The sequence below is a fragment of the Canis lupus genome, chromosome 9 (genome assembly GCF_011100685.1).
Source record: "Canis lupus familiaris isolate Mischka breed German Shepherd chromosome 9, alternate assembly UU_Cfam_GSD_1.0, whole genome shotgun sequence".
NCBI classification, from domain to species: domain Eukaryota; kingdom Metazoa; phylum Chordata; class Mammalia; order Carnivora; family Canidae; genus Canis; species Canis lupus.
The window spans coordinates 45,307,236-45,334,087 of record NC_049230.1 but is presented as its reverse complement, the minus strand read 5'-3'; the positions used below and the strand labels follow the sequence as shown (position 1 = coordinate 45,334,087).

The 26,852-nt window shown below is 50.1% G+C and overlaps 1 protein-coding gene and 1 long non-coding RNA gene across 2 annotated transcripts in view; one reads left to right on the top strand and one right to left on the bottom strand.

Moving 5' to 3' along the window:
- The window catches only part of RPH3AL (rabphilin 3A like (without C2 domains)), a 101,638-nt gene that overhangs the window by 57,245 nt on the left and 17,541 nt on the right, over window positions 1–26,852 (bottom strand). Inside the window, 2 exon segments of the mRNA XM_038548448.1 lie at window positions 22,294–22,423; window positions 25,835–25,978. Of these exon segments, the coding sequence (XP_038404376.1) occupies window positions 22,294–22,423; window positions 25,835–25,978 (274 nt within the window).
- LOC111097456 lies at window positions 19,067–21,733 on the top strand. Its single transcript, XR_005364756.1, has 2 exons — window positions 19,067–19,270; window positions 21,400–21,733. It is a non-coding gene; the product is annotated as an uncharacterized LOC111097456 (long non-coding RNA).

The following is a 26,852-nucleotide window of genomic DNA, read 5'->3' as shown; positions in this document are numbered from 1 at the left end:
ATAGCAGCAGGAGTGATCTTTTCAAGATGCAAATCTAATCATGTCATTTCTCCTGTCCCTGCCAGCTTAAAAGGCTCCAGAGTCTTCCCACTGTTTTCTGGATGAAGACCACCTGCTTTTACATGCTGTGCAACACCTGCTCAGGCTGGGCTTTCCTCATCTGCCTCAGTTTACATCCCTCTCCCCTGTTTTACTACCTTGCTCTCCACGTGCTGAGACCTAGCCTTGCTGGTTTGCCTTTAGTCCCTGGTCCTCACTTGCTGCCTCTGCCACAAGACCTTTGCATATGCTGCTCCCTCTGTCTGGGATATACTAGGCCATACTCTCTCATTGTTAACCTATGCATCCTTCAGACCTCAGCAAAAGCACCACTTCATCAAGGAAGTGTTCCCTGACTTCTTACCCCATTGGAGCTTCCATAACAGGCTCTTGCCTCTTTTCCTCCATTGTCACGGTCAAGATTTTTGCCCTCCACTGTCACTGCCTCTACTAGGCTGTCATATCCCCAACTGTGGAGGCCATGTCCATTTCTGTTCACTTTCCTGTTTCCATGACTGTCACAATGAATATCTGCGAAATGAATAAATGAACAAATAAATAGGAGATACTTTTAGTATTATAATTGAGGAGGCAAGACATAGTCCTTCCTAGAATGTGCCAATTTGTTGGGGAGATGAGACACCCAGAGGCAGGAAACAGTATACACCACAAGCCAGGGTGTGCACTCCTGTCCACACCAAGCGATGTTCACCAGCAGGGCAACAGGAGAGCCCATATGTAGGGCAGTGTCCAAGGTGGTAGGGATGCTGGCCAGGTGGGCCTCACTGTTAGGGTATATGGGGCATGAATCGAGGCAGCCCCAGTCACAGAAGAAATGACACTGGGGTCCTTTGTTAAGGATGGTGTGGTGGGAGGGATGTGTCCCCCACCCTTTGTTTGACTGCTTCTGCCTGCTGCCCCAGGGTACACCCTACAGGCCACCTGTGTGTGCAGACTCAGCCCAAGATCTCATTGGGTGCTCTCTTCAACATCCTCATAATCCTGGCCACTTCAGTTACCCCTCTACTCCCTGAAAATGCGCATTGCAATCCAACAGCATCACCTTCCCACACCACAGCCAAGAAGCAAAAGTACAAGGTCTATGAGTCACATGCACCAGAGCTCACGCACTTTACTCCCAGGCCAGGCTTTCTCATCCTCAGTGTGAGCCCCTGACCTGTTTCAGGGAGATCCCATGCTCTCTGGGGGTTCCCAACCTACTGCCAATTAGGAGAAGGGAGGGGGCGCAGCACCAGCACTGGGCAGGAATGACGCTGCAGGGCATGCAGACTCCAACACCTCCCAGGAACAGAGGTCTGAGAGCATTTAGCAAGTGGGAAACAGCCATACACCCCTCAACGGGTCCTGAGAGCTTCACAGCATTATCAGTTATCACACAGAAAGCCACACTTGTGATGCTCAGTCAAGCAAAAAGAGATGAAAATGTGCTCAAATGTTCCATGCAAGGAGACCAGAAGATGTCCGCTGTGCTGCAGAAATGAATATTGAAGATGGCTAATTTTAAGATATTTGATGCTTCAATTCAACAAACACTAGGGATGCCTGGGTGGCTCAGTGCTTGAGCGTCTGCCTTTAGCTTCAGGTCATGATCCTGGGTCCTGGGATCAAGTCCTGCATCCCCCCACCATACGGAGTCTGCTTCTCCCTCTGCCCATGTCTCTGCATCTCCCTCTGTGTCTCTCATGAATAAATAAATAAAATCTTTACAAAAAATTCAGCACACACTTGATACTGGAAGTAAGGCTCTGTTCTAGGAAGGAAGGGGATGAACAAGGCATGACCCCTTGTCCACAATGACTCAGTGAGGTCCCACTGAACGGAGGAGTTTATGAACTGACAAAACTCATCGAGGAAAGGACTTTCCTAAGAGTTCCCATCATCTCAGGGTAATCTGGAGGAGAGATGCCATCGTGAGGACCAATGCTGCTGTGATACTCACGGAGTGGCCTTCCTATCCCCATGGAATGGGGGAAGAAACGGCCCCACCCGAATCACTGTAGCACCTGTATGAAGCCACGTGAAGACCAAGCCTGCAAGCATGCCCCTCAGATCACACAATGTGCTCCCAGGGCTAGAGATCAAATCCTCAACAACGAACAACCTGCTTTTGCTGGAGAAAGCTATGCAGCAATAAAAATGCTGACAATGGAAACCAAAAGAGTGAAAACAATCACAGTGAAGCTGTATTTGTACTGAAATGGAGCAATACTCACAATAAATTAAATTTAAAAGCATGTTATAAACAGCATGCATGGTGTGATTCTCCACCATATAAATATGTATAAGTGCCTGTATCTATTTAGAAATCAATACATGTACAGGAAAATATATGGAAGGATAGTGCCCCAAATGTAAATCACATTGTGCTAAGTCAAAATCTATTTTAAATGGTTAAGCAGAATTCCTATTTAAAAGAAGCCTATGCTAAATGCTTTGGGAAATCACTCGCCCCAAGTTCATTTTCTGGCTGGATCTGGATTTTTGTGGGTCAGGAAGGATTAAAGAAACTGAAAGCACATGCATGAATAGGCAGGAGACCGGGCTTTTTGGCTGACTATGGCTCAAATGTCAACAGTCAGCCTTGTCCCCCAGCCTCTCCCAGATGGTGTCACTGAGTCACTGACCACCCCCCTCCCCATCACAGGCTCAGCACTGCTCAACCCTGGAGTCGTGAGGCAGGTTAGGAGGTGCTTCACCTGCCCCAGGGGCCAGGAATGCAGGGGCTGGGGATGGACTTGTGGCCACACATTCAGTATCTGGAACCCAGGTCCTGCTGTCAAAGGACCTCAGATAGCTGAGATACTGAGGTACATATTATAAATATTTATACACTTTACTGAGCACTTATGCTACACCAGACACCAAACTACAAGTGTTTTATGTAGAATCTTACTAATTTTTATAATAACCTAGAAGGTGGGCATTACTGTCCCTGTTTCATATATGAGGGATCTGAGGCTTGAGGGTTAGTAACTTGACAAAGGGGAGCTGGGATGTGAACCTCAAACTATTTGGGCCCCAGGTAGCTGCTTAAGCAGATACTCACCCAAGCCTTCACCCCACCCTCGCCCCCACACAAGCAGAGCTGGCCCCTCTCCGGGGCTGCAGACTAGGTCAAGCCTAAAGTGGGAGAGGACACAGCCTGGCGCTGTGTCCTTCCCATTCAGTGGGACACAGCCTGGGGGCCAGTGGGGCTGAAGGCACACTGACTTTAGCTCTGACCACCTACAAACATGGAGTCACTGGGGCCCAAAGACATGCAGCCTTGACAATGCCAGCCTTCTGCTGCTCCTTCAGAGACAGAAGCCAGAAGACAAACAGGAGAAGAATTTCGGAGGGAAGTCAATTCTCTCCGTGCTCCCCCCATATGCCCAGCCCAGGAAACACCTGCTCTCTCCAACCTGGCTGTGGGTGGCAGGTGCAGGGCCATGCAGGGCCAGGTCTCCCCTCTTCACCCAAGATTCCGGGAGGCTTCACAGTCAGCTTTGAGCAGGCCCACCTCCACCAGATGAGCCACCGACGCCTGCCCATCAGCCACCCCCAGGCCCCAGCCCCCAGCCCCCAGCTGCCTCTCCCATTTGAAAGAAACCACGGCAGATTTCAGGAACACCTCACCCCAGCCAGTCAGCACTGAGCCCTGAGTGGACAGGGGGGTTCAAAAAAGCAACAGAATCATCTCTGGATTGTTAACATTCATAAGCGCATGATAAGAAGTTGTGCTTACATGCGGCTTTGGGTCATCTCTGGGCTCAAGCCCCATAGTGCATGTCTGACGGGGATATAGCTACTTTGGGTAAGATGAAGCTGCCAGGCTGTCAGGGGTGGGGGTATGGATGCTGCCCCACCTGCTCCCTCAACCCCACTAACTCTTTCAGGTTCTGCTTATCCTCAGCATCACCTTTCAGACCAGACCCCGTGTGTCCGACTTTTGCCTCTTTTCCAGACAAACATGGGAAACAATGTGTGTCTCAGAACTTGCCACTCCTCTGAGAATGGTCCTATCAGGTCCCTGAACACAACCCTCCTAAAACCTCCCGGGCCCGGTATGCACCTTGGGGCTCCCCTGTCCCTGAGCCAAGCGGCCAAGGGAGAAGAATATACGTGGTTGATGGAGTTCCACCAGCAAGCTCTCTATAAGCTCCGAACATGACCTGCCTCCTCCTGCTTGGCTCTAACAAGTCCTGGGACTAGAATCCTGAGCCCTCACTAGCTCCTTCCAACGCAGGGGAAGGACTCCTGGCTTTTGCACCCTGCTTGCCAGCCTGGACTCCTGGAACTGATGGCGGTGGAGGCCTGGCTGAGCACATCTTGCCCCCGACTCCTAGCTGCAGGTCCACTGGGCTCCACTGAATCTCTGGAGGCTGAGGCTCTGACCAACAGGCTCTCAGGACCTCCTGTCACACAGCGGCCAGTAGCTTTCCATCTCTGTGCCATCAGGATGGAGTGAGGCCCAGGTGGTGGAGGGAGCCGGCTTACATCCATCTTGCTCCCTGTTGGGTGGTTACTTAGAATTACAACTCATAATAATGATAATAGCCACCATTTATTGAGCACTTTATTCTGTGCCTGGCACCATGCTCAGCGCTTAACACACATTATCATTATTACATTCAATCTCGTCTACATTTGCAACAGCCCTGTGAGGGTGGTTTTATGATCTGAATGTTGTGGATGAGGGATTGAAGGCCCAGAGATGCTGGGTGACTTGGCCAAGTTCATGTTACAAGGAAGTGGCAGAGTCAGGGTGGGGACCTGGGTCCATAATAATAAAAGTAAGAGCTTATATAATACATACTGTGTGCTTGGCAGGGGATGAGTGCTTCATATGGATTATTCATTTAACAATGACAGGAATGGGGCAGACAGCTTAGGTAACTCATCTGGGGTCATACAAGGGTAGGAAGTGGAGAGTTGGGCTGGGATTCTGGTCCTGATCTTGTCTCCTGCCTGTGCCCTCTATGATGCCCCCTTCCACCTACACTCTTGTTAAGAAGGATGCTTATAGGGCCCAGGAAACCGAGTCACTGGGAGAAAACCAGTGGACAGAGTGATCCTATGAACAATGGTGGTCTGAAAATAAATAGCCCACTTTCTGAGACAGACACTGGCCATGCCAGGAATATGAATACACGGAATTAAAAGTCCCAGAGCCAGCTCTGGCCTCCCTCAGCCCAGCCATGCTTGCATAATCAATCTCTGCTTTCCAGAAGCCCTAGGCCCAGGCCTCTCACAGACAATTTCTCACTGGGAGGCACTCCTGCCACCTGGTAGAAATTTGGCTCGGGTTCTATTAAAGGAACCTGGCTCTCAGAACCACAGCTGAGGAAGAGACTGGATTTTTTTTTTTTTTTTAACCTCCTTACGTCTAGCATCTTGAAAATGCCCTGTCCCTTTCAGCATCCCCTGAAGTAATAGCTGCATGTAATCCTGGCTCCTCAGGGGCTGCCACAAAGCCATACCTTGGAGGCGGGATATTCGGTGTGGTCAGCACTGGCCATGCACGGAGCCTTTGGCCAGGTATGCCCAACAGATCCTAGCTCAGAAACTCCACGCCTCCAGGGCATGTGACCAGTGTGGGCCTGACCTCCAAAGACCCTGACGTCACAACCCCCAGTTGGAAGGCTTGAAATCTTTATGGTAAGGTGAGTGTTCTGTTAAGCCTCCACCATCCCTTTCCTTAGAATTTGGTGGGCAGCGATCTTAGCTGCAGGCCAGAGATAATGCAGGTCAAGGGGGTTCAATAAACACTTCCCAAGGCCCTGCTACTGCCAGGTCCTGGGCCAGGCTACAAGCACAGTGAGGCTTCCGGCAGAGAGAAAAGAAAACACGCACACACCCCTGAGAATCTGGCCCCTCCTTAACTCTTCAGCCCCTCCAAGCCCACCCCCTGCCCCACTGTCTGCTTCCAACACTCTAGGGACTTACGTGCTTTTTCTTGCTTCATGCCTAGCAAACTTCTGTGTATCCTTCAGGCACAATGCAAGTATCTCCTCCTCCAAGGTCCTTCCTTGATTTACCTCCCAGCAAAGCACTAGTTAACTCCTTCCTGTGCATTTCCATAATGAATAGACATTTCTAGAGTGCTGACTGTATCATACTGAAATTGCCTCTCCCATGACTGTGCCCCCTGAGATAACGACTCCTTGGAGAAAAAGGACATGGTTTGCATCCAAATGCTCAACTTTAGCAGGTAGCTAGCATGACGTTGGCTAGGAAAATATGGAGGGGGCTCAGGACAAGCACAGGCTGCTGCATAGCTGGGATTCCATGGCTTTTAAGGAGAGAGGGACAGAGTAGATCTCCGTTTCAGAAAAAGTGCCTTCGCTGAGAGTGATTCAGTCACTTTCCCAGTTGATCTGTCTTCCACATTCTTGGCAAAGATGCTTTTTCTGGAACATTCCCAGATGCCTATGGAATTCCAACTCCTGGCTGGGTAAGGGAGGTAAGGCAAAGGAAGGACTCCAGGTCATTCTGAGGCTGCTAGCATGAAAAACAGGATGCATATGGTGGTGGAGTTAATGGGGCAGGGTGAGAGTCAGCCTGGATAACTGGCTTTGGACATGCTATTTGCAGTGTATGTGGACTCCCTTGGAAGAGCTGCCTGGTGGTAGCAGATACACAGGACCAGGGCTGGGGAGAGAGGGCTGAGCCTGGGTACTTAAGGGCGGTGGAGAGGCCTTGGACATCAGTGAATTTTCTATAGTGATCTGTGTGCTGTCTACTGTCAATTTCACCAGCTCTAGAAGGGGCTTCAGGAGGGCGTGCCTCATTCTCTGACGGGGCTCTAGAACTTGGACGGTGCTGTTGGTGCTCAACAAATTGTTTAGTCTGAAGGGGACTTGAACACTTGGGCTCTTACGGATAGGAGCTGATGGAGAGGGACAGCACAGAAGGGGTAGGGGCTGCCACGGGGACCAGCACCTGGGGAGAGGCAGATGGGGACCCAGAGCACATCCATGGGGCCCGAAGCTGGACACGACTGCCAGTCGTTCAATAAACTCAAGTTGCTTTGGCCAAAAAGACCAGATTGGGAGATAGGAGAGGGTTGGGGAGACAAGGGATGGCCAATCAGGGTCCGACAGAAGCCAAGCCAGCAGCAGCTGCTCCCTGGTGAAAGTCAGGAGACCCCAGCCGTCCCCCAGCCCTGCCCCCACCAACTCAGCATAAGACATTCTGGCCTCTCGGGAGCCCCCACCTTCCATCTGGGGGTTAGGACTGCCTTCTCTGACTTTGCAGGATTATCGTAGCTCTCCAAAGGTCAGTTTAAGTGAAAATACCCTTTCCCTCCAGTGCCTGGGACACAGTAAACATCCTTGAAGCCAAAATAATACCTGTTGTTGGAACCAATTTTTTTTTTTTTTTACTTGAAAAAATACAGCAGGCTAGACAAACACCCCAGGGCTTCAAAACATTCCAGGAGCAGCAGCACTAATAATTGAGAAGGGGCCCTGATGGGGTGCAGGAACAGAGCACCAAGGGGAGTGGAGCCAGGCCCAATCCTCAGGCCTCAGAACTCCCAGCACAGGGGGTTTGTCTCTGTTGCTCAAGTCAGCAGTTTGTGCCCAGGGAACAAACTGAGGCCCTGGATACCATACGGGGATGGTTAGACTTTATTCTGTAGGCAGTAGGGAGCCATCAATCCCACCTAAGCAAGATGACAGAGCAAAGAAGCAGAGGAAAGCAAATGTATTATTTTATTATACTCTACTATTTCCAGCAAATAATAGAGTCTCATTTGCTGGAAAGCAAATGAGACTCTACTATAAGCAGGCAGGAACTGGGCGGGGAGGCCCCACTGGGGCAACCCCACTCCTGGCCATGTCTGGAAACTCCCAGAGGGGTCTCAGGAACTCCTCTTGGCCTCCTCAGCTTCTCCATCTGTCACCTGGGAGAGTCATCCCTCCCACGAAAGGTGGGGTGATAAGGGTGAGGAATGGGCTTGGAATGGAAGTTACGAAGCCCCCAAGCTGTCTCTGAGAAAGCCCTGGTTCTTTCTTGGTTTGGAAGCTGGGCCTACTGGGAGCCACAAGAGGAGAGTCAGCTCCCCCCAGCCCCCAGACTCCCCTCAGCAGGAGAGGTGCCCTGTGCTCCCCCCATGGGGAAATGGAGAACTGGCTAAATCCACCTCCAGTTAAGGTCAGTGAACAGCAAACAGCCGGGAGGGAAATGTTGTGAAAGGAAAAACAGAGGCCGTTTGAGAGCAATGAAGAATCGCAGGCCTTCCAAAGCGTGGCGGCTTGCAGGGCACAGCCGGAGAGGCGAGGGCCACACCACTAACTGGAAATGTCATTATCTGCTATTTACCACAACAGAGGACAAGAGGCTGCACAAAATTACTGTTCTTGGTAACAGCCACTAAACCGATTTGCCAACACTGCTTCCTGCTGTCGACGTGCTCTCAAAGCTACGCTGACCAGACCTGAGGAAAAGAGCCACTGAGCTCAGGTGGCAAGGGGCTCAAGGGGGTGCTGGACAGGTGTCCTCAGGGAAGAGGCCTGACCAGGGTCCCCAATACCCCCCAAGCCTGCAGAAGCGTTTGCCTGCTCAGTGAGGATCTGTCCTCACAGTGACTCTGGTCCCTAACAACTCCCTGCAGATCTCCCCCGCACGTCTTGCCACCCGGATACCTCAGGGGTGTGATGAACTAGGCTAAGGCCCCAGGATCACTCTGTGATGAGTCTGCTTCGAGGGGGCAGTGTTAGGATTGAGGGCTGCAGCATTCTGTGATACTCGGCTCTAGGGGTTATGCAGTCAACACCTTTGGTACCCCATGGGCAAGCTGGCACTAGAGACCATCTTCCTTTGGTGGGGGGGCGGCAGTGGCGGTGGTGGTCTCCTGTATGTCTTTATTTTATTTTATTTTATTTTATTTTATTTTATTTTATTTTATTTTATTTTTTTAAAGATTTATTCATTTATTTATGATAGACATAGAGAGAGAGAGGTAGAGACACAGGCAGAGGGAGAAGCAGGCTCCATGCCGGGAGCCCGATGTGGGACTCGATCCCGGGACTCCAGGATCACACCCTGGGCTGAAGGCAGGCGCTAAACCACTGAGCCACCCAGGGATACCCTCCTGTATGTCTTTAGCTCTCTCTACTTCCCATAGGGTATGTGGGCAAAGTTTTGAACCAAGCAGTGAGAGTAGTTCTCACTTAGCTTATCTCTCCATCTAGAAAATGGGTATAATCATTGCCTTTTGCCTACCCTACCTCTGAGGGGGGATGTGAGGGCCACATGGCATCAGAGAAACATCGGAGGCAGAGCAGCTCCCAGAAGCACATGCCAACCCCCACACTGGCTTCCTCCTACTGAGAGGACACAGATGCAATCACAGCCTGAGCCAAAGCAGACTAGGAAATAAACTGATGATGGCTTTAAAAAAACAAGCCCAACTGTGTTCTGGAGGCTCGAAAAATGAGGTTTAGCTCTCAGCTGTTGCTCCCTGATCTGCAAGGCGGGCACTGGCCCCTGGGGAGCAGGTCTGGGGCAGGAATGATGCTGGCTGACGCAGCCTAAGCGTCACAGGAGGAAGGTGCTGGAAGGGCCCGAGAGACATGCTCACCTGGACCGTACTACCTTCTACAGGGGGAGGACCAAGGCCTGGGAGTGGGGGATGGTAGGGATTCTGACTCAGAATCACCTGGGGCCATCAGAACAGAGTTGCATCTGCAGCCGGCTCTCCTGATTATGGGTCCCCTTGCCACAGGTGTGGGTACCACTGACACAGATGTGGCGTCTGTCACCTACAGGGCCAGGCACCACTGCTCCCACCACACCCACTGGCTGTGTCCACCATCGGATTCCCTTCTGAGAAAGAACCTGACCCATGCCCCAACTGGATTTCAGGCATGGGGAGCTGGGGTTTGTGTGTGGGAAAGGCCTATGCAGAGGAAAGCAGCAGAGCTGAGCTGCAGGGTGGGCTGTGGCCCTGGGAGAGGAGAAGAGTCCACACCTAATGGGGATGGGGGACAGAGGATGGCCCAGCATCCCACCTGTGTCCTGACCTCCAAAGGGTATGCAAGCAGCCTGAAGAGAAGGGCCTCAGGGAAGTGTGAAAGATCCCCTTCATCATAGAGCTCCCACAGAAGGAAGTAGATTCCATGTACAGACCTGAAGGGGAGGGATCTTTGATGTTAATAAGTGGGGGGAAAAAAGGAAACTACAGTATAAAGAGTATATTATGGCCCCATTTAAGTGCATGTGGGTGGCTATTGGGTCACTGTGTCCACTTGTATGCATGCGCAGAGAGAAGGGTGCAGAAGGACAAACGCTCAGGCTGTGAAGGATGGGTGTGTGGAGTTGAATTTTATATACTCTGTATTTGACTTTTAGAATGGTTGTGCAGGTACCATGTGCTGGGCATTGTTTCTAAGAGCTTACCATACATGTCACTCATTCCGACCCTCCTACCACCTCGTGAGGTAGCTGCTATCAGGAGTTTTCATGTCCAGGTCAGGAAACTAAGGTAGAGAGGGGAGGCAATGTGCCCAAGGGAGGAGGAGAACCCAGGCAGCCGGAAGTCAGGGCTCTCAACCTCTATGAGATGCTGAAAAGTACTTTTTAAAATTCCAAGGGGAAAAAAATAATAATAAAAATTAAAAAATAAATAAATAAAATTCCAAGGGGAGGGGTGCCCGGTTAGCTCAGTTGGTGAAGTGTCTGCCTTCAGCTCAGGTCATGAGCCCAAAGTCCTGGGATCATGTCCTGCAAGGGGCTCGCTGCTCAGCGGGCAGTCCACTTCTCCCTCTGCCTCTCCCCACTGCTTGTGTATGTGCTCTCTCACTCTCAAATAAAATCATAAAAAAGTAAAACTCCAGGAAAACAGAACTAATACAAATAAGGGAAGGTTATCTTACTAAATCCTTTTACTCTGGAGCCCCAGCAAAAACCCTGGCCACCCACAACACATAGCAAGGAGGGGAAGGAAGTTACACACCCCTTCTCACTTCTCAGAGGCCTGGCGCCCTGGGCAGGGGCTAACAGGTTGGCACAGTTTTTTGGTAAATGGCCAGAAGATAAATATTTTAGGCTGTCATAACTACTCAATGGTGCCACTGTCAAGCCAAAGTAGCCATATGTACATGAATGGGCAGAGTTTGTTCCAACAGAACTTTATGGATGTTGAAACTTAAATTTCATGTAACATTTGTGTGTCACAAGATATTCTTTTGATTCCCTCCCCTCCCCAAACCATTTACAAAGGTAAAAACTATTCTAGTTCAAAGATGGTACAAAAATAGTTATTGACCCCAGCTCTTGGTCCCTGGTGCGGGAGAGGAACAGGGCATAGGCAGGGTCCCCAGGATGCTTGGTATAGGCTCCAGAGTGCACAGCCTGTAGGGGACAGGAGTTGTGAATTCTGGAAACACGCTCAGAGCTGGAAGTGCAGACGCTGGCAGAGTCAGGGCACGGTCAAGAACCCTGAGCTCTTGGTTCTGCTGAAGGGGCTCCACAAGGGCCAATCAGGAGGATGGGTGGTGCATATCTCATGGCTGGGGAGAAACCCCCCAGGCCTAGCTCTCTGCAATGTCCTCTGCCCCCCAACACCCTACCAGGCAGCTTCTCTGACATTTATATGGATCAGTACTTCTCAGTGTGACTCCTTTACACCTGGGTGATCTGACTATACCTAGCAGGTACCCAGCCTGGTTCACCTGCTGTACAGAGAGGCCCCAACACTTCAAAAGTATGACACCCACGTGGTGACAAGAAGTCACAGAAATATCTCCAGGTAGGTCATTTAGGCAGGTTCAAAGGAAGAAGACAGCTGCCCCCTACCTTTCCACCATGCTGCATGTGGTGGGAGTCTTCTATTCAACCCAGACCTTTACTTTCTCCCATGTCACTTCGGTCACATCTGCCCCCCCGCCCGTGGCCCTGACATCCCAACGTCTGGGCTGCTCATCTCCCTCCAGGGTCCCTCTTTAAATCTCGTGGCCTGGGATCTTGCCCACAGACCACACGGTTCACATGACTTCCCCCAAGGATCTCAGTCCCATCCGCACCCACATGCCCCAAACAGTCCCACCAGCCCCTCCCCATGCCTGCCCCTGCCCAGCCCAGCCCAGCAGGCCAGGCCCTGAGCACAAGCATAGCACAGAGGTCAAGGCTGCCAGACCTGGCCACTGACCCTCGTGTGGCCAGATGAGGGATTAACTCCCATACACCTGTTTCTTCACCTGCAAAGTAGGGATCATGACCTCCCAGGGTGGCTGGTAATTCAGTGGGCTCTCAATCCCTGACAGCTTTCGTTATTTATAACTCATAACTGTCTTTTGAGTCTCCATCCTGGTTCCTCTCTGAATTCAGACCCTCATTATTGCTACTTGGATAATTCAGCATCCAACAGGCTCTCCAACCCACTAAGCATACCCTCCTCCAAATGTGCCTCTGGATGGAACCTCTGCAAAGACCCACCTGTTTGTCATCCCTGTTTAACACTCTTTGATGGCTTTGCTGCCTACAGGATCCTCAGCAGCCCCGCCCCCTTCCTTCCCTCCTCCAGCCTGCCTCTTACCCCTCCCTCCCCTGCTGACTCTCCCACACCCTCAACCACCAGCAACCAGTGCCAGCACTTCCACTCACCCTGCTTCTACACAGCTATGTCTCCTGAAATGCCCTCCTCTGGCGCCTTGGTGCCCACCCTCCTGGGCCTGGCCCGGCTGAGAACCAGCTATACTCTGCAGCCCTCCCACTTCCATCACTCCACATCCACACCTCTGAGCCACACAGTTCTCACATCACACTGCACTGTCCAGTCACCAGGGGGTGGGGCTTGGCACGAAGGTGATCTAAGTGGGAGGGTCTCCAAAGGGCTGCCGGAAGTGACCCAATAGCCACAACTCTGCCCTCTCTCCCTGGGAAGCTGTAGGGCTTGACCTCTGGAGGTTGCATGGTTCCCAGAGGCCACCCTTGCTTGGCAGCTCCTCTGGGGCCTTTGTTCTGATGACCCTGAGTTGAAGGGTAGTGGCCTGACAGGGTGAACAGAATGGGCTTGGAACTGCATACAATAGCAAAAAGGAAGCCAGGGTCGGGGAAGGGGAGCCATGCCACAGGCACCACATGGGCACCAGAGCAGCAACAGAGATGTGTGCCCGGATGGAGATATTCTGTCCCTTAGACTCCGGAGCAAGGCAGATGTTCCAAGATGCTGTGTGGTGTCTGGTCCAATCCTCCGATCTTGGCAAGAGCAGCCAAGTCAATTCCTGCCAAGTAGCCTGGGCAATGCACAAGCAGCAAGAGCAGGCCTGCAGGGCAGGCGAATTAAGTGATTTTTCCCAGGAATTAAGGAAACATGAGTAAGCCGAATGAAAAAATCCATCTTGGTAATGAGGCACCAATGCACGTCTTCTACATCTGAATTAGGTCATGGAGGAGTAAGGACAAGGTGAGGAGATGAGGCTGCCTCCCCCATGGGCCAGAGCAGAGCCACTGGAGGGAGGCTAAGAAGGGGGACAGGGCGTCCCGAGTGACCTACAGCTGTCTCATCCAAGGGGCAGGTTGTGCGGGGAAAACCATTCCCTCCTAGCCTTCCTGCACCCTGGTGGCACTGTGAAAATGGGGCGGCTGCCACAGAGACCAGGAGGACAGCTCCTCAGAAATTAGACACAGAATTACCACATGATCCAGCAATTCCACTTCTGGAAAGGATGGAAAGCAGAGCCCTGAAGAGAGATTTGCACAACTCATTTTCATCGAGGCACTATTCACAACAGCTAAAATGTGGAAACAACCCATGTTTCCATCAACTGATTCATGAATCAACAGAGTGTGTTACATACACCCAGTGGAATATTATTTGGCCTTAAAAAGGCAGGAAATTCTGACACCAGCTACCACGTGGACGGACCTTGAGGACATCATGCTAAGTGAAAGAAGCCAGTCACAAAAGGACAAACACTGTATGATTCTGTTTACATGAGCACCTGAAGAAGTCAGACTCCTAGAGATGGAAAGGAGGGTGGCAGGTGCCAGGGACTGGGTGGGTGGGAATGGAAGTTAGTGTTAATGGATGCAGAGTTTCCATTTTGCAAGATAAGAAAGTTCTGGAGATGGTAGGACAGCAGTGTGAATGTACTTAATGCCCCTAGATTATATACTTAAAAACGGTTAAAATCGTAAATTTTTTGTTATGTACGTTTTACCTACAAATTAAACAACATTTGAAAAAATTACCTCTTGTCTTGAGGGACTCAAGTCAATCCAAGGAGCAGGGTGGGGCAGCCCCACTCTGTAGGCCAAGCGAGGGGCAGACTACAGAGATTTGAGGGGTCATTCGTGGGGCCCTCTCCCTCCCCAGGCTCCCTGGCCTTCTTCCTTCTGCTTCTCACTTGTGCCTCACTCTCCCCCCCACCAGCACCTCGTCCACACACCCCTTGGCCTGGGACACTTTCTTCAGATCCAATGTAAGTGTCTTGTCACTGTCTCAGCTCGAATGTCATCTCATAGAGACCCATGCTGTGTGTCCAAAATAAAATAGCTCCTTCCTCCTCTCGTCCAACTGGCAGTTGCTGTGCCTCCCTCTGCTCTTCATGTTTTGCCCACCGCTTTCTGAAATTATTGTATTTAGCTATTCTTGTCCATCTTGCCTTTCTAGGCCATATACTCTACAGAGGTGAGGTAGGGCCACAGCGCACAGCCAGGATGCTCAGAACCAGCCTGCGTGATTTCAAATCCTCACTCCATAACTAACTTGCTGAATGACGTTGGGCAAGGTTTAACCACTCAGTGCCTCAGTTTCCCCACCTGTAAAAGGATGATGCTAACAGTGCTGCCCCCATAGGGTTGTTAGGAGGACTGAGTAAGTGAATGTGTGAAAAGCCCTTAGACCAGTATCTGGTATGACATGAGAGAAGTACTGATTGTCAGGGTTATGAGCATTGCTTATGAGCACAGGGCTGCCTCCTGCCTTGTTCATCACAGGTACCTCCATGGCCTGCATATTGTCAGTACACAATTAACACCACAGAATGAATGAAGGACAGAATTCTGGAGAGAGACAGCCCTTCATGAAAGTCAATTTCATTTGCAAGGACAGGCCTAGGGAGCTGAGCTGGCTCCAAAGGGCTGCTCCCTTCTCTTGCCCACATAGGCCCTTGGCCCCTCGAGGTAGGTTCCATCCCGCTGCAGGTATTTAGCTTTTGCATTGGGTACATCCTGAGAACATTCAGGCTGCTTCTGAAGGGCTTGGAGGGTGGCTAGAAAGCTGTTTCCCCCAGTGGTGGTGAGGGCAGCCAGCTAACCACACTGCTGGCACTAGGCAGAGTACAGGTGGGAGGGTGGTCCCCTGACAGGGCCATCTGGGTGTGTGTGGGGTCCCCAAATGCATCTTCCATGCTGACACAGGCACTCACTCTTCGACTTTAATGTGACTTCCCCTGCATTCTTTATTGATTGGTCTATCTTTCCTCCAAAAATATTTATCATTTTACCTTTCACATGTAAATCTGAAATCAATTGCAGGTTGACTTTTGTGACTAGTGTGAGGTAAAAGTCAAGATACATTTTCTTCCACATGAATATCCAGATAGCTTTGCCTTATTTATTCAAAAGACCATTCTCTGCATATCAGTGGCTCCCTTGTACTAAATTGTACTTATTTTCTCTCATTTCTGTCTCAGATGTATGGAAATACTGATTTTCTTACACCTGTATTGAACTTGTATACAACAACCCTGTTAATGAATTCACCTACTAATTGTACACATTTGTATTTAGATTCTGTCAGACTTTCTAGTTACATAACGATGTTATTCACAGATAATGACAGCTTTAGCTATGCTTCTCCAACCTGTATACCATACATTTCCTTCCTTGCCTGATTGCCCTGGCCTGGCTGCTGGTTCTATGTGGATAGAAGCAGTGATAAAGATCCATAAAACTTGTCTTATTCGTGATTTTAGAGAAAAATTCTCCATATTTAACCCATGAATATACTTCTCCTGCATTCTTTTGAAAGACAGCCCTGCTTCTCCAAGGAAGGGAAATGCTGTGACTGCTCTGGCCTGAGGGTGTGGAGACATAGCATGGCCCAGCGAACACCCCTGGGGGACCCAGCTCCCCACCACCTGGCGGGGGGGTGGGGAACCCAAGTAGGCCACGTGACCTCAGATGAACCACTGCTCTCCATCTGTGTGGCTGGGGAACAGTGTCACCACTCGTGCTCTCCCTACAGCTTTGTCCTGAAGATCAAAAAGGATGAGTTTTGTGAAAGAGCTTTAAAAACCCTAGAGGACATCACAAGGACTGAAAGACCACAGCCTCGGTGTCTACTGTTTGCAAGGGCAAGGACAGCCTGAAGGAGGGTGGGGGGACCCTGAGCTGGTGGTGGGTGTGTGGTGCAGGGGTGAGGGTGGGGAAGTGTGGGGGAGGACAAGGGGAGTGGGAAGAGCAGAGGGATTTTAACACTGTCCTTAGCTGTGTCTGGGTCTGGGACCTTACAGCAGAGGTTTTCAAACCAAAGACAATCGGCTTCTCCTGGAGTGTTTGTTAAGCACAGATCAATATCCCCACCCCCAGAGCTTCTGTTCAGTAGGTACCAGGGACTGAAGGTACCCCCTCAAAACTCATGTGTTACAGTTCTTTTTTTTTTTTTTTTTTTTTTTTAAGATTTATGTATTTATTTATTCATGAGAGACACAGAGAGAGAGAGAGAGGCAGACACAGGTAGAGGGAGAAGCAGGCTCCATGCAGGGAGCCCGACGTGGGACTCGATCCCGGGTCTCCAGGATCACACACCCTGGGCTAAAGGTGGCGCTATACCGCTGAGCTACTGGGGCTGCCCATCATGTGTTACAGTTCTACCCCCCACTGGGATGGTGTTTGGAGGGGAGACTTTGGGAGGCGACTAAGGTGAGATGAGGTCATGGAGGTGGGCCCTCTAGATGAGATTAGCAGCCCCAGGTTCCTGGAGGCTCCCCTGGCTGTGGGTCTGGGCTGACTTTTGCAGGACATACCACCTCAGAGCCTTGGTGGGGGGCAGGAATCAAGGAATCTGGTTCAGCCATGGTCCCTTCCCTCCATGCTTCCCTAGACCAGGCTAGATCCCTGACAACCCAATGAACTGGACTTCCTCTAAGGGCTTTGACCCAAATATAAAGAGTCCCTTTTCCCCAGGGACTCAGCATACATTATAGAGCCCACAGCTTCATGGGCAGGCCCCTCTGTGCCCAAACCATGGAACACATTTTGGCTAAGACCAGAAAAAATGCAATTGCTTCCCCTGCATAGTGACAGTGCCATCTGGGGCTCAGGCTGGTTCTCCTGCAGCCTTGTCTGGCTCCCCATGGTTGGTGGAAACACTCTCAATCAAACCAAAGGCTGGCTGACTCAGCTTCTAAGCAATCAGAAGCACCAGGCCTCTCTAATTAACCAGCCAGCCCCTTTCCCTTCCCACCACGGCCCTCGATAATGAGGGCTGGCAGCCTGGGCGTGCAGGCCCAATTACAGAGGGGACAGACGTGGCATCAAGGACTGGCATCACAGGCTCTACTGGCACACTCATTAGCTTATGGCTAAATACACCAAGGCTCTTGCTGGGGACAGCTCCATGTGGCCAAGAGCACCTGAGCCTTAGATCTAGATGCATCCCATGTCAGAGATCTCCCAGTATCCCCTCTCTGCAGCCTGCCCCTACATGCACACCTCCCAGCACCCAGGGCTCCAGGCAAAAGGGAAGGAGGTGGAAGGTGGACATGGAGATAAACAGGGGAAGCTCCTCAGAAATTGGTGAGCCCAGAGTAGAGGGTTCCTGAGGTACCCCCACTAGGTCCAGTGCCCTGTTAGACTCTCTCAGCCCCCAGGGCTGCCTCAGTAACCCCAATTACAACTGTAATTAATTATCCACAACCATTTAACACTCCCCTCTCAGAGCAGGGGTCTGTGTGTCTTTACGCTGTATTCCCAGGGCTTGCAAACACAGACCTACAATAAATACTTGCTGGATGACTGAATGGAGGCCACTGTCCCTCCACTCCCAGATGTTCCGAAGGGCTGTAAGGTTAAGTCTGGGCCTTGCTCCTGACTCTTCTGGGACTTGGCTCCTAAGTGACCACCATCTGATAGAATGACCCCAGGGGATTTGTCTGCATCTCTTTGACTATTTCCTGGTGGACCTAATGCCCTATAGACCTGCCCACTCTGCTCAAATGCAGCTTTGTCCTCAAATAACTCTTCCTTCTAACAACCCCCTTCTCCTTCCCAAAGATCTCAGCTCTGCCCCAGGCCTTCCAGTCCCCAGGATCTTGCCCTGCCCCTCCCCCAAGGTTCCTGTTCCCAAGTCAAATCTGATGCCTTCTCCTGGGTCCTTCCTTCTTTCAGCCCCCTTCTACTTGCCCTCAGGGCCTACATCCTCACTGACAGGTCCCTGCCCAGCCTGTTTCCTGCTCTGTGCTGTCCTTCCCTCCTCCAAACACCCTTTGTGCTACTCTCAGCCTCTCAGAAGCCCACCCAGCTTCCAGGAGCCAGCTCCTACAGGCAGATCTCTCAATTGCTCTCATCCTGGAACCTGGGTCCAGCCAGGTAGAGTACCACTCTAGAGAATACAGTGCCCACCTTGACCATCCGGACCTGAGGGAAATGACTGTTCTAGACACTTCTCCTTTTGGATTCCCCTAACCCAGAATTAGCCCACAACAGTTAAGTGACTGAGTGTTAACATTTATATGAGGTACTGTACAAAAGCCAAGGCATCTCTCTGTTGGCTCAGGACATCCAATGCTGGAGGGCTAAAAAGATATCTGGGAGGTTTATATAAATTATCAGAAATATGAGACTAATTGTGGGGAACTTCAATTTTAAGTTCAAGAAAACATGAGTTAAAAAAAAAAGAAAACATGAGTTAAAACAAGGAAAATGTGGGGAGTTATGGACTGAATTGTAGCCTCTCAAAATTCAAATATTAAAGCCCTAACCCCCATTGTGACTGTCCTGGAGACAGTTTCTGTAGGAGGTAATTAAGGTTAAATGAGGTCATAAGGCTGGGGCCCTGATCCAGGAGGCCTGGTGTCCTTTTATAAAAAGAGAGAGGCCAGAGCTGGCTTGCTGCCACATGAGAAGACTAGCCAGGATGGGGGTTTGCTAGAAAGTCGATCAGCCGACAGTGAGAAACAAATTTCTGTTCCTGAAGCTGTCCAGTGTGTGGTATTTTGTCATGGCAGCCTGAGCTAAGACCAGTGGGGTCACCAAATCTACCGGAGCTTTGTGAAAGGTCAGTTCCATTCTTTGTAACACGTGGGCAGTCTCAAAAGCTAGAACCTTGGAGTGGATTTAATAATAACAGCAACAGGTATCCCATACTGGGTGTTTGAAATGGACCCTACACTCCGCTAAAGGCTTCCTCTGAGCCTGAGATGAGCCCTCTTAGCTCATCTCCTCCTCACACCCATCCAATGGTGATATAAGTAGCTTTCCTATCCCATTTACAGTTAAAGAAACAGAAGCCCAGAGAGGTTAAGTGACTCGTATGAGGACACTGTGCTGTAGTCCAGCTGGGGCTGCAACCCATACCCGTGGGCACTGAAACGGCACTTACTGGCAAGCCCAGAAGGACCACAGTCACCCATCACACGGGATGGACCAAGTGATCCCTTGCTCTGGCCTGTCTGTAGTCTAGAACCCACTTTTCCTCCCGGGACCCTCAATCACCCACCTGCTCAGATACAGTGAAAAGATGGACTTTCTTAACATGTGACCCCCACACTGTGCTACCTTGTCTCCAGCCCCACTGTCTCACCCCTAATGACAGGCAGTGCCTAACTTATCTCCCACTGTTACTTTATGTCCCTCCGCAATCCACTCGCCAGATAGCAGCTAGGCTCATCCCTCACAAAGACAAATTAGATCACATCACACCCTGCTTAAAACACTCCAGTGGCATCCCATGAAGGTTAGAATCAAATCTCAACTCCTGACCTTGACTTACGAAGCTCTTGTGTGATGGGCATGTCTCCGATGCCTTCATTAGCTCCTTGAACATGCCCAGTGGGTTTCCACCTCAGGAACTTCATGCTTGCTGCTTCCTCTGCCTGGAACCCTTTTCCATTCAGATCTTCCCAGAACTGGCTTCTGCTTATGCTCAGGTCTGAGCTCAGAGAGGCACTCCTGGCCATACCCTACCACACTGCCCTCAATTTACTACAGAGCCCTCAGTCTACTTGACAGTATTTTATTTGTCTGTTGTCTCCCTTCTCTCACTCCTGGAAAAAAATCACCATGAGAGCAAGGGTTTTGTCTCTCTCATTCATACTATTGCTAGTACCTAGAACAGGCCTTGCACACAGCAGGCCCTCTACTATTTGCAGAATGAATGAATGAGCAAACAGGTGACATGCTTTTCTTGAGGATGGAGAAGAAAACGCACAATGCCCACTATTCAGCTGTGGCCCCAGCTAGCACCCTTTCCTCCCACTTCTACCCAGGAGCAACTCCTCTTGGAAACTTAAAGGCCTCCTCACCTTGCTGCCCAAGCCAAGACTAGGTCCTCAGCCTGCTGCAAAATAAGAACAATTTCAAACTGCACCAGCCCAGTGTTCCAGGGTATCATGGGGTAGTGAGTGTCAAGAGCATCTAGAAGAGTGGAGGGGAGGGGAGACAACAGTGGCAGTCCCAGACTGCCTGGTTCTCCAAGGACCCTTTGGCAGTCAGGACAGCAGCCTGCCCCAATAGCAGACGTCTTAGACTTCTAGAGGAAGAGACAAGGCTCTGCTCCTTCATCATGGTCCTATAAACCTGAACATTTACAGCATTTACAGTGGGGTTGAGGGGCAGAGAGTGGAAACAGGCTGCTGGGCCCCATTCTCCCAGACAGAAGTCACAAAGTATAACCTAATCTACCCAAGGGCTGGGAGCAAGACATTCCAAGTCCCTTTGCCTGCTGCCTATGTTAGTATCTAGTTCAGGGACTATGGAAGGTGCCCACCCTTATCCTGTCATCCAGGCCCCTCCCACATCTCCACTGTTCTTGGGACCCTTCACCAGCAAATCCACATTCCTTAGCCCAGTTCACCACATGTTACAAAACAGGGAAAAATGACCTTAGCCTAATCCTGGCTTTTCCACTTACTAGTTTGGTATATTGACCTTTTTGCATCTGGATTCTCTCATCCAGCTTTTAATTGCCACTCAAAATGATCTTAATAAGGTTGCCAATGACTTCCATGTGGCTAAGTCCATGTTTACTTCTTTGTCTTCTCTATATTCCATGGTCCTCTTAGCTCTAACCACCCACCATGCCCCATCACCAATCTTCTATTTCCTGTTATTTCTTCCTAGAATGTACTATTTATTTCCTGAAATATTCTTATTTATTTGATCATTATTTGTTTTTGGTTCCACCAGGAAAACTAGAGTGAAAAACAAAGGAAAGAGGAAGATACAGTATCTTGGAAACAGCTCTCTAACCTAGGAGGGCAGTAAAGGGAAGACCATGATAACAGCTATGCAGCAATTAGTCTATGCTGGAGTAGAACTAAAAGTCTAAAAGGGAGAAAAAAATGTAGGCTCCACGCAATAGAGTAAAATTGAGATGCTAAATAATCCTGAGGATTAGAAGGCATATTATACTTGAGTCAACAAGAAAAGACAATTAGAAACTCCAGAAAAAAAAAAAAGTTATTTTAAAGAAGTCTTGGACTCAACATGTAACAATTTAATATGGGGCATAATTTAGAGTAATCAGTGGAGTATAAGAAAAGGGAAAAATCCATTTGACTTTGCAGCAAAGATCATTCTCATTTGAGGGGTCAGGGGTCAAGAGCAGATCAAGAGAATAAGGAGCATAATCCTAGCACAATGATTGGTCCTGAGGAGAATTTTATTCCTTTATAATGATTAATAAAATTCACTGAGTACTTATGTGCCAAAGTTTTTAAGGCCTATGCATATAATTAATCATTATGATTTTCTAAGGTACATGTTATCATTATCTATATCTTACAGATGCGGAAGATAGGGCTCAATATATTAGACAAGTTTTCTGAGGTCATCCAGCTAGTGAAATAGCTAGACTTATACCCAGGTCTGTGGGATCCAGAGGTCCACTCCCCAGGGTTGGCCCTAGAAGCCAGGCCATTCAACCTTAGGCCCTAATTCTTCTTGCCGAGCAGCACAGGATACCATGTGCATACACATGCATACATGGACACACACAGACACATACAACATACACTCATGGAAGCCAGGGTGCAAAGCCACAGAACAGGTCCAGACTGGGTAGCCAGAGAAGGGCCTTACCTTCCTGCAGTCTTTGCAGAACACTGATGAGCTGCCCAGGAAGCCCAGTACCTCCCCACAGAGCAGACACTGGGAAAGGCCATTCCCCATCACATTCTGCCTCATGGTCTCCAGCCGCTCCACCAGGCGTCTGCAACACAGGACACACAGAGTCAGATGGAATGTTTCCTATCTTCAACCTGACCACTGCCCAGGTATGGCTCCCTACATGGCCCATGTGCTGTTCCCTCACCTGGGGTACTGTTCCCTGCCCCACTTCTTTTCTAGGCTACCTCCTAATCATTCATTCACTCACCAACTATTGAGTACCAACAACGTGCCACACCCTAGGAATATTGCAGCAAGCAAGCCAGAGATAGACAGACATGATCCCTGCTCTCACAGAACTTACGTTTAATAAAGTCCATAAACAAGTCAACAAGCAAACTGACTTCAGACAAGGGAAGTGCTATGAAATCAAATAAGTGTCTCACCCAGTGTAATCTCAGGACGGAAGTTTCTATCTCTGTTTTGTTGGCCAAAATAACTTGAGGCTTAAAACACATGGAAGATAGGTACCAGGAAAACTAGAGTGAAAAACAAAGGAAAGAGGAAGATACGGTATCTTGGAAACAGCTCCAGACTGGGGAGAAGACTGATGGGGAGGGCATGTCAGGTGGTGATCAGTGAAGGCCCCTCTGAGAACATGTGAACTGAGAGCTAAAGGATAACAAGGCCAAATCAGGTAAAGAGCAGGGCAGGGGTGGGGGTAGGGTGAAGTGGAGGTGGAGGTGGAGGGCACTCCAGGCAGAGGGAAGGCAGGGCAGGGGGCAAAGACAAAGGCCTTGGCACATTAGAACAGCAGGGAGGCCAGTGTGGCAACTGCCTTGTGAGCCTGCCAGAGCCTGGGATAAAAGGAGGCTGGAGGGATGAGGAAGGGACCGGATAGATTACATGGGTTTTATAGACACAGAATGGAATTTAGATTATTTTCTAAGATCAACATGAAGCCACTGAAGAGTTTTTTGTTTGTTTTTTAAGATTTTATTTATCTATTCACAAGAGACAGAGAGAGAGAGAGGCAGACATAGTTAGAGGAAGAAGCAAGCTCCCTGCGGAGAGCCAGATGCAGGACTTGATCTCAGGACCCCAGGACTACGACCTGAGTGGAAGGCAGATGCTTCACCACTGAGCCAACCTAGGTGCCCCACCACTGAAGAGTTTTAGTTAGAGGGCTGATTTGATCTAAGGGACATTTAAAATTTTTATTGTAATTTTTAAAAGTTTGTATTTATTTATTTATTCATTTAAGTAATCTCTACACTGATGCAGGACTCAAACTCAGGACCCTAAGATCAAGAGTCACAGGCTGTTCTGACTGAGCCAGCCAGGTGTCCCCAAGTGGCATTTTTATTTTTTTAAATATTTTATTTATTTATTCATGAGAGACACACACAGAGAAAGGCAGAGACATAGGTAGAGGGAGAAGCAGGCTCCATGCAGGGAGCCCAATGTGGGACTCGATCCTGGAACTCCAGGATCACGCCCTGAGCCAAAGGCAGATGCTCAACTGCTGAGCCGCTCCGGCTGCCCTCGCGCAGCATTTTTAAAATCTCACTCCAGCAGCCATGGAAAGCCAGGACTACAGTGGGGGAGGGCAGGTGAGGAAGCCAGCAGGAGGTGGTAGGAGGCCCAGTGAATGGGCACTGAGTCTGGGAGACAGAGGCAACATCCATGGAGATAGGGGGCGAGGAGGTAAGAGAGAGATCTGGGGTGATACAGAGGTTTTGGTTTGAGCAAGTGGGTAGAGGAAGCAGCTAGAGGAAGAAAGAAAAATGAGCTTTTTTTTGAACCTGTGCTGCTGAGTGTCCAGGAGCCCATCCCAGAACCCTGCTAAGCCAAGGTAGGTGACTCTCCTCAGGGTCCCATGGCCTCTCAGCCCACTATGACCCCTCTTTTCATGGCAACACTATGACCCTCACTAAACTGGTGGCCACTTCCGTTTTGTTGGCCTGTATCTCCAGTACCCAGGGGACACTCAGTGAAAATTTCTGAATGAACGAACAGAGGACAGAGCACAGATACATTATCTCAACCCTCCCAGGGAGGAGGATGCTATTTCCCCCCATTTTAAAGTCAAGAAGACTGAGGTCCAGAGATGTAAAGTCACTTTCCACCAGAATTACATAGTTCCTAAGAGGTGGTTCCCAACGCCTAGGCCCTCATCTCATACTATACTCTCCCCTGAGGTGATCAGGCTCTCCCTGGGAGGCCAAGGGGAAGGTGCCTCTCCCTACATGCCCTCCAGCAAGCACTCCTGACTTCCACAGAGGTCCCTTCCACTGTCTCTCACCCAGGGGCCTTGCTGAAGCCCAGCCCCACCTCGGGCCTGAACTGCCTGCTCTCAGGGACCCACGTCAGTACAGCCCATGCCTTCTAACTCATGGAAACCCATAGGATACACCTCCTCCTTCTGAGACATTTAATCTGAGGCACTGCCTTCTGGGGCATTCCCTAGCTCTGTCAAAACCAGTGTTCACAATGGGGGCCAGACAGATGGATGAGGGGGTGCAAACACTTCCTGCTACGTGGGAGGACCCACATGAAGCACCCCCTGCCAGCTCCCAGCATGCCTTCCTGGGGGAGCCCAAGGGACACAGGGGGTGCTGGCATGTCAGTCATGAGCTTGGGGCTGCACAGCTTCTTGCAGGATCCTGGAAGGATTAGGCAGGGGACAGGGTTAGCCAGCTTAGATAAGGAAAGAGCTAAAGACAATCAGTCTGTCTGATATACACCATTTTTGTAATAAACTGCCCTTAGTATGTCCGCGTTATCAAGGCACATACAACAAACTGGGCAGCAGTGGTCTTTGTAGTGGTGCTTTCACATTTAGAACTATGCGTTTCTATTAAGGTCTGACTTCTTAAATGATCTTACATTTGATAAACAAAAGACTACTAAAAGACGACTAAAAGAACAAGGAGAGCAAAATCAAATGAATTCCTGCCCAGTGTAGTGAACTGCATTTGTGCTTTTCTGTGTTTTTCCAATTTTCTAGGAGGTATGAACTGCTTTTGTAATTAAACAATGGACACAACAAACTGTCTGCAGGCTGTACAGAAGTCAGCTCTGGGTGCAGGGGGCCAGGAGAAGAGCTTAGAACACATGCTGGAGAGCAGCTCTTCTCTTGGAACCCTCACTGGGACACGGAGGTCTAGGTTCAATTCCAACTTGAATCCCTCCTCTGGCTGAACCACAGCCAACCTTCCTGTATGTGAAGTGAAGAGCCCCTGATGCATGTCACCATGCTCATTCATCCCCCCCATGGCCTGGGGCCCACACAGGAGCCACTATCCACTTCTTACAGAGGAGTGTATTAAGGCTTTGTGGGGCTGGGTTACACATCTACACCTCAGAAGTGTTCGGGCAGAGCAGACTCACTCCCAGGGGTAGCAGTCACTAGGACTCAGGGCGCCATTCTCAGCCCATGGATCTGACACAAAAGGACTTTGCTTCCCTCTCCAGGATCTTGCTTCTACCCCAGCTCAGAAGCAGCCCTTACCCAATTCTCTGCTGCTCCATGACATCCAGCCGCTCTGCCCTCTGGATGACCTGCAGGATGGCCTCCACCTCGGCTGGGCTGAGGCATTGGCTCTTCCTCTGCTTCTCTGTCTGGTAGGTGTGCACAGACCAGCCTGTCTGCAGCCTGGAGAGAGAACACAGCCAGCCTTGAGGCCACCACAGTGCAAACTCAGGCCTCCCCATAGTGCCACTTCACAAAGCCCCTGCTGAGAACAGTCTGGGAACAGCCCAGGTGCAGTGTGTCAGGGAGAGGGGTTCAGGGAACAGGGCAGAGGTTTCGAATGCTGGCTCTGACCACCTGCCAGCCACTGGGCCTCACAAAGATGGCAGTGCCACCTTAGCACCACAAGAGACAGGAGCATGGGGTGTGACCCACTGGACAAACAGAGAAGGCCACTGCCACAGCACGTGGGGCTTTGAAGGAAGAGCATAGAAGGTCATCAAGGCTGAGATCTGAGGGCACCTGGGTCACTCAGTTGGTTAAGCATCTGCCTTTGGCTCGGGTCATGATCCTGGGGTCCTGGGATCAAGCCCTGAATCGGGTTCCCTGCTTGGCAGGGAGTCTGCTTCTCCTTCTACCTTTCCCCGCTGTTTATGCTCTCTTTCTCTCTTACACTCCATCTCTCAAATCAATCAATCAATAATCTTAAAAGAAAAAAAAAAAGACAGAGATCTGAGGCATATAAGGGAAATGGAACTTACTATGGAACAGGAAAGAATGGTAATTAGATTAAAAATGAACCCTGAATATAAAAGGAGATGCACAGAGCAGTTTGAAAACTAGAGGGTTTGAAGGGCAGGAGGGCAGTCCCTACTTCCTTAAACCCACTTCCCTAAAAAGTGACAACAACAGGGACGCCTGGGGGGCTCAGGGATTGAGCGTCTGCCTTTGGCTCAGGATGTGATCTCGGGGTCCCAGGATCGAGTCCCGCATTGGGCTCCCTGTGAGGAGCCTGCTTCTCCCTCTGCCCGTATCTCTGCCTCTCTCTCTCTCTCTC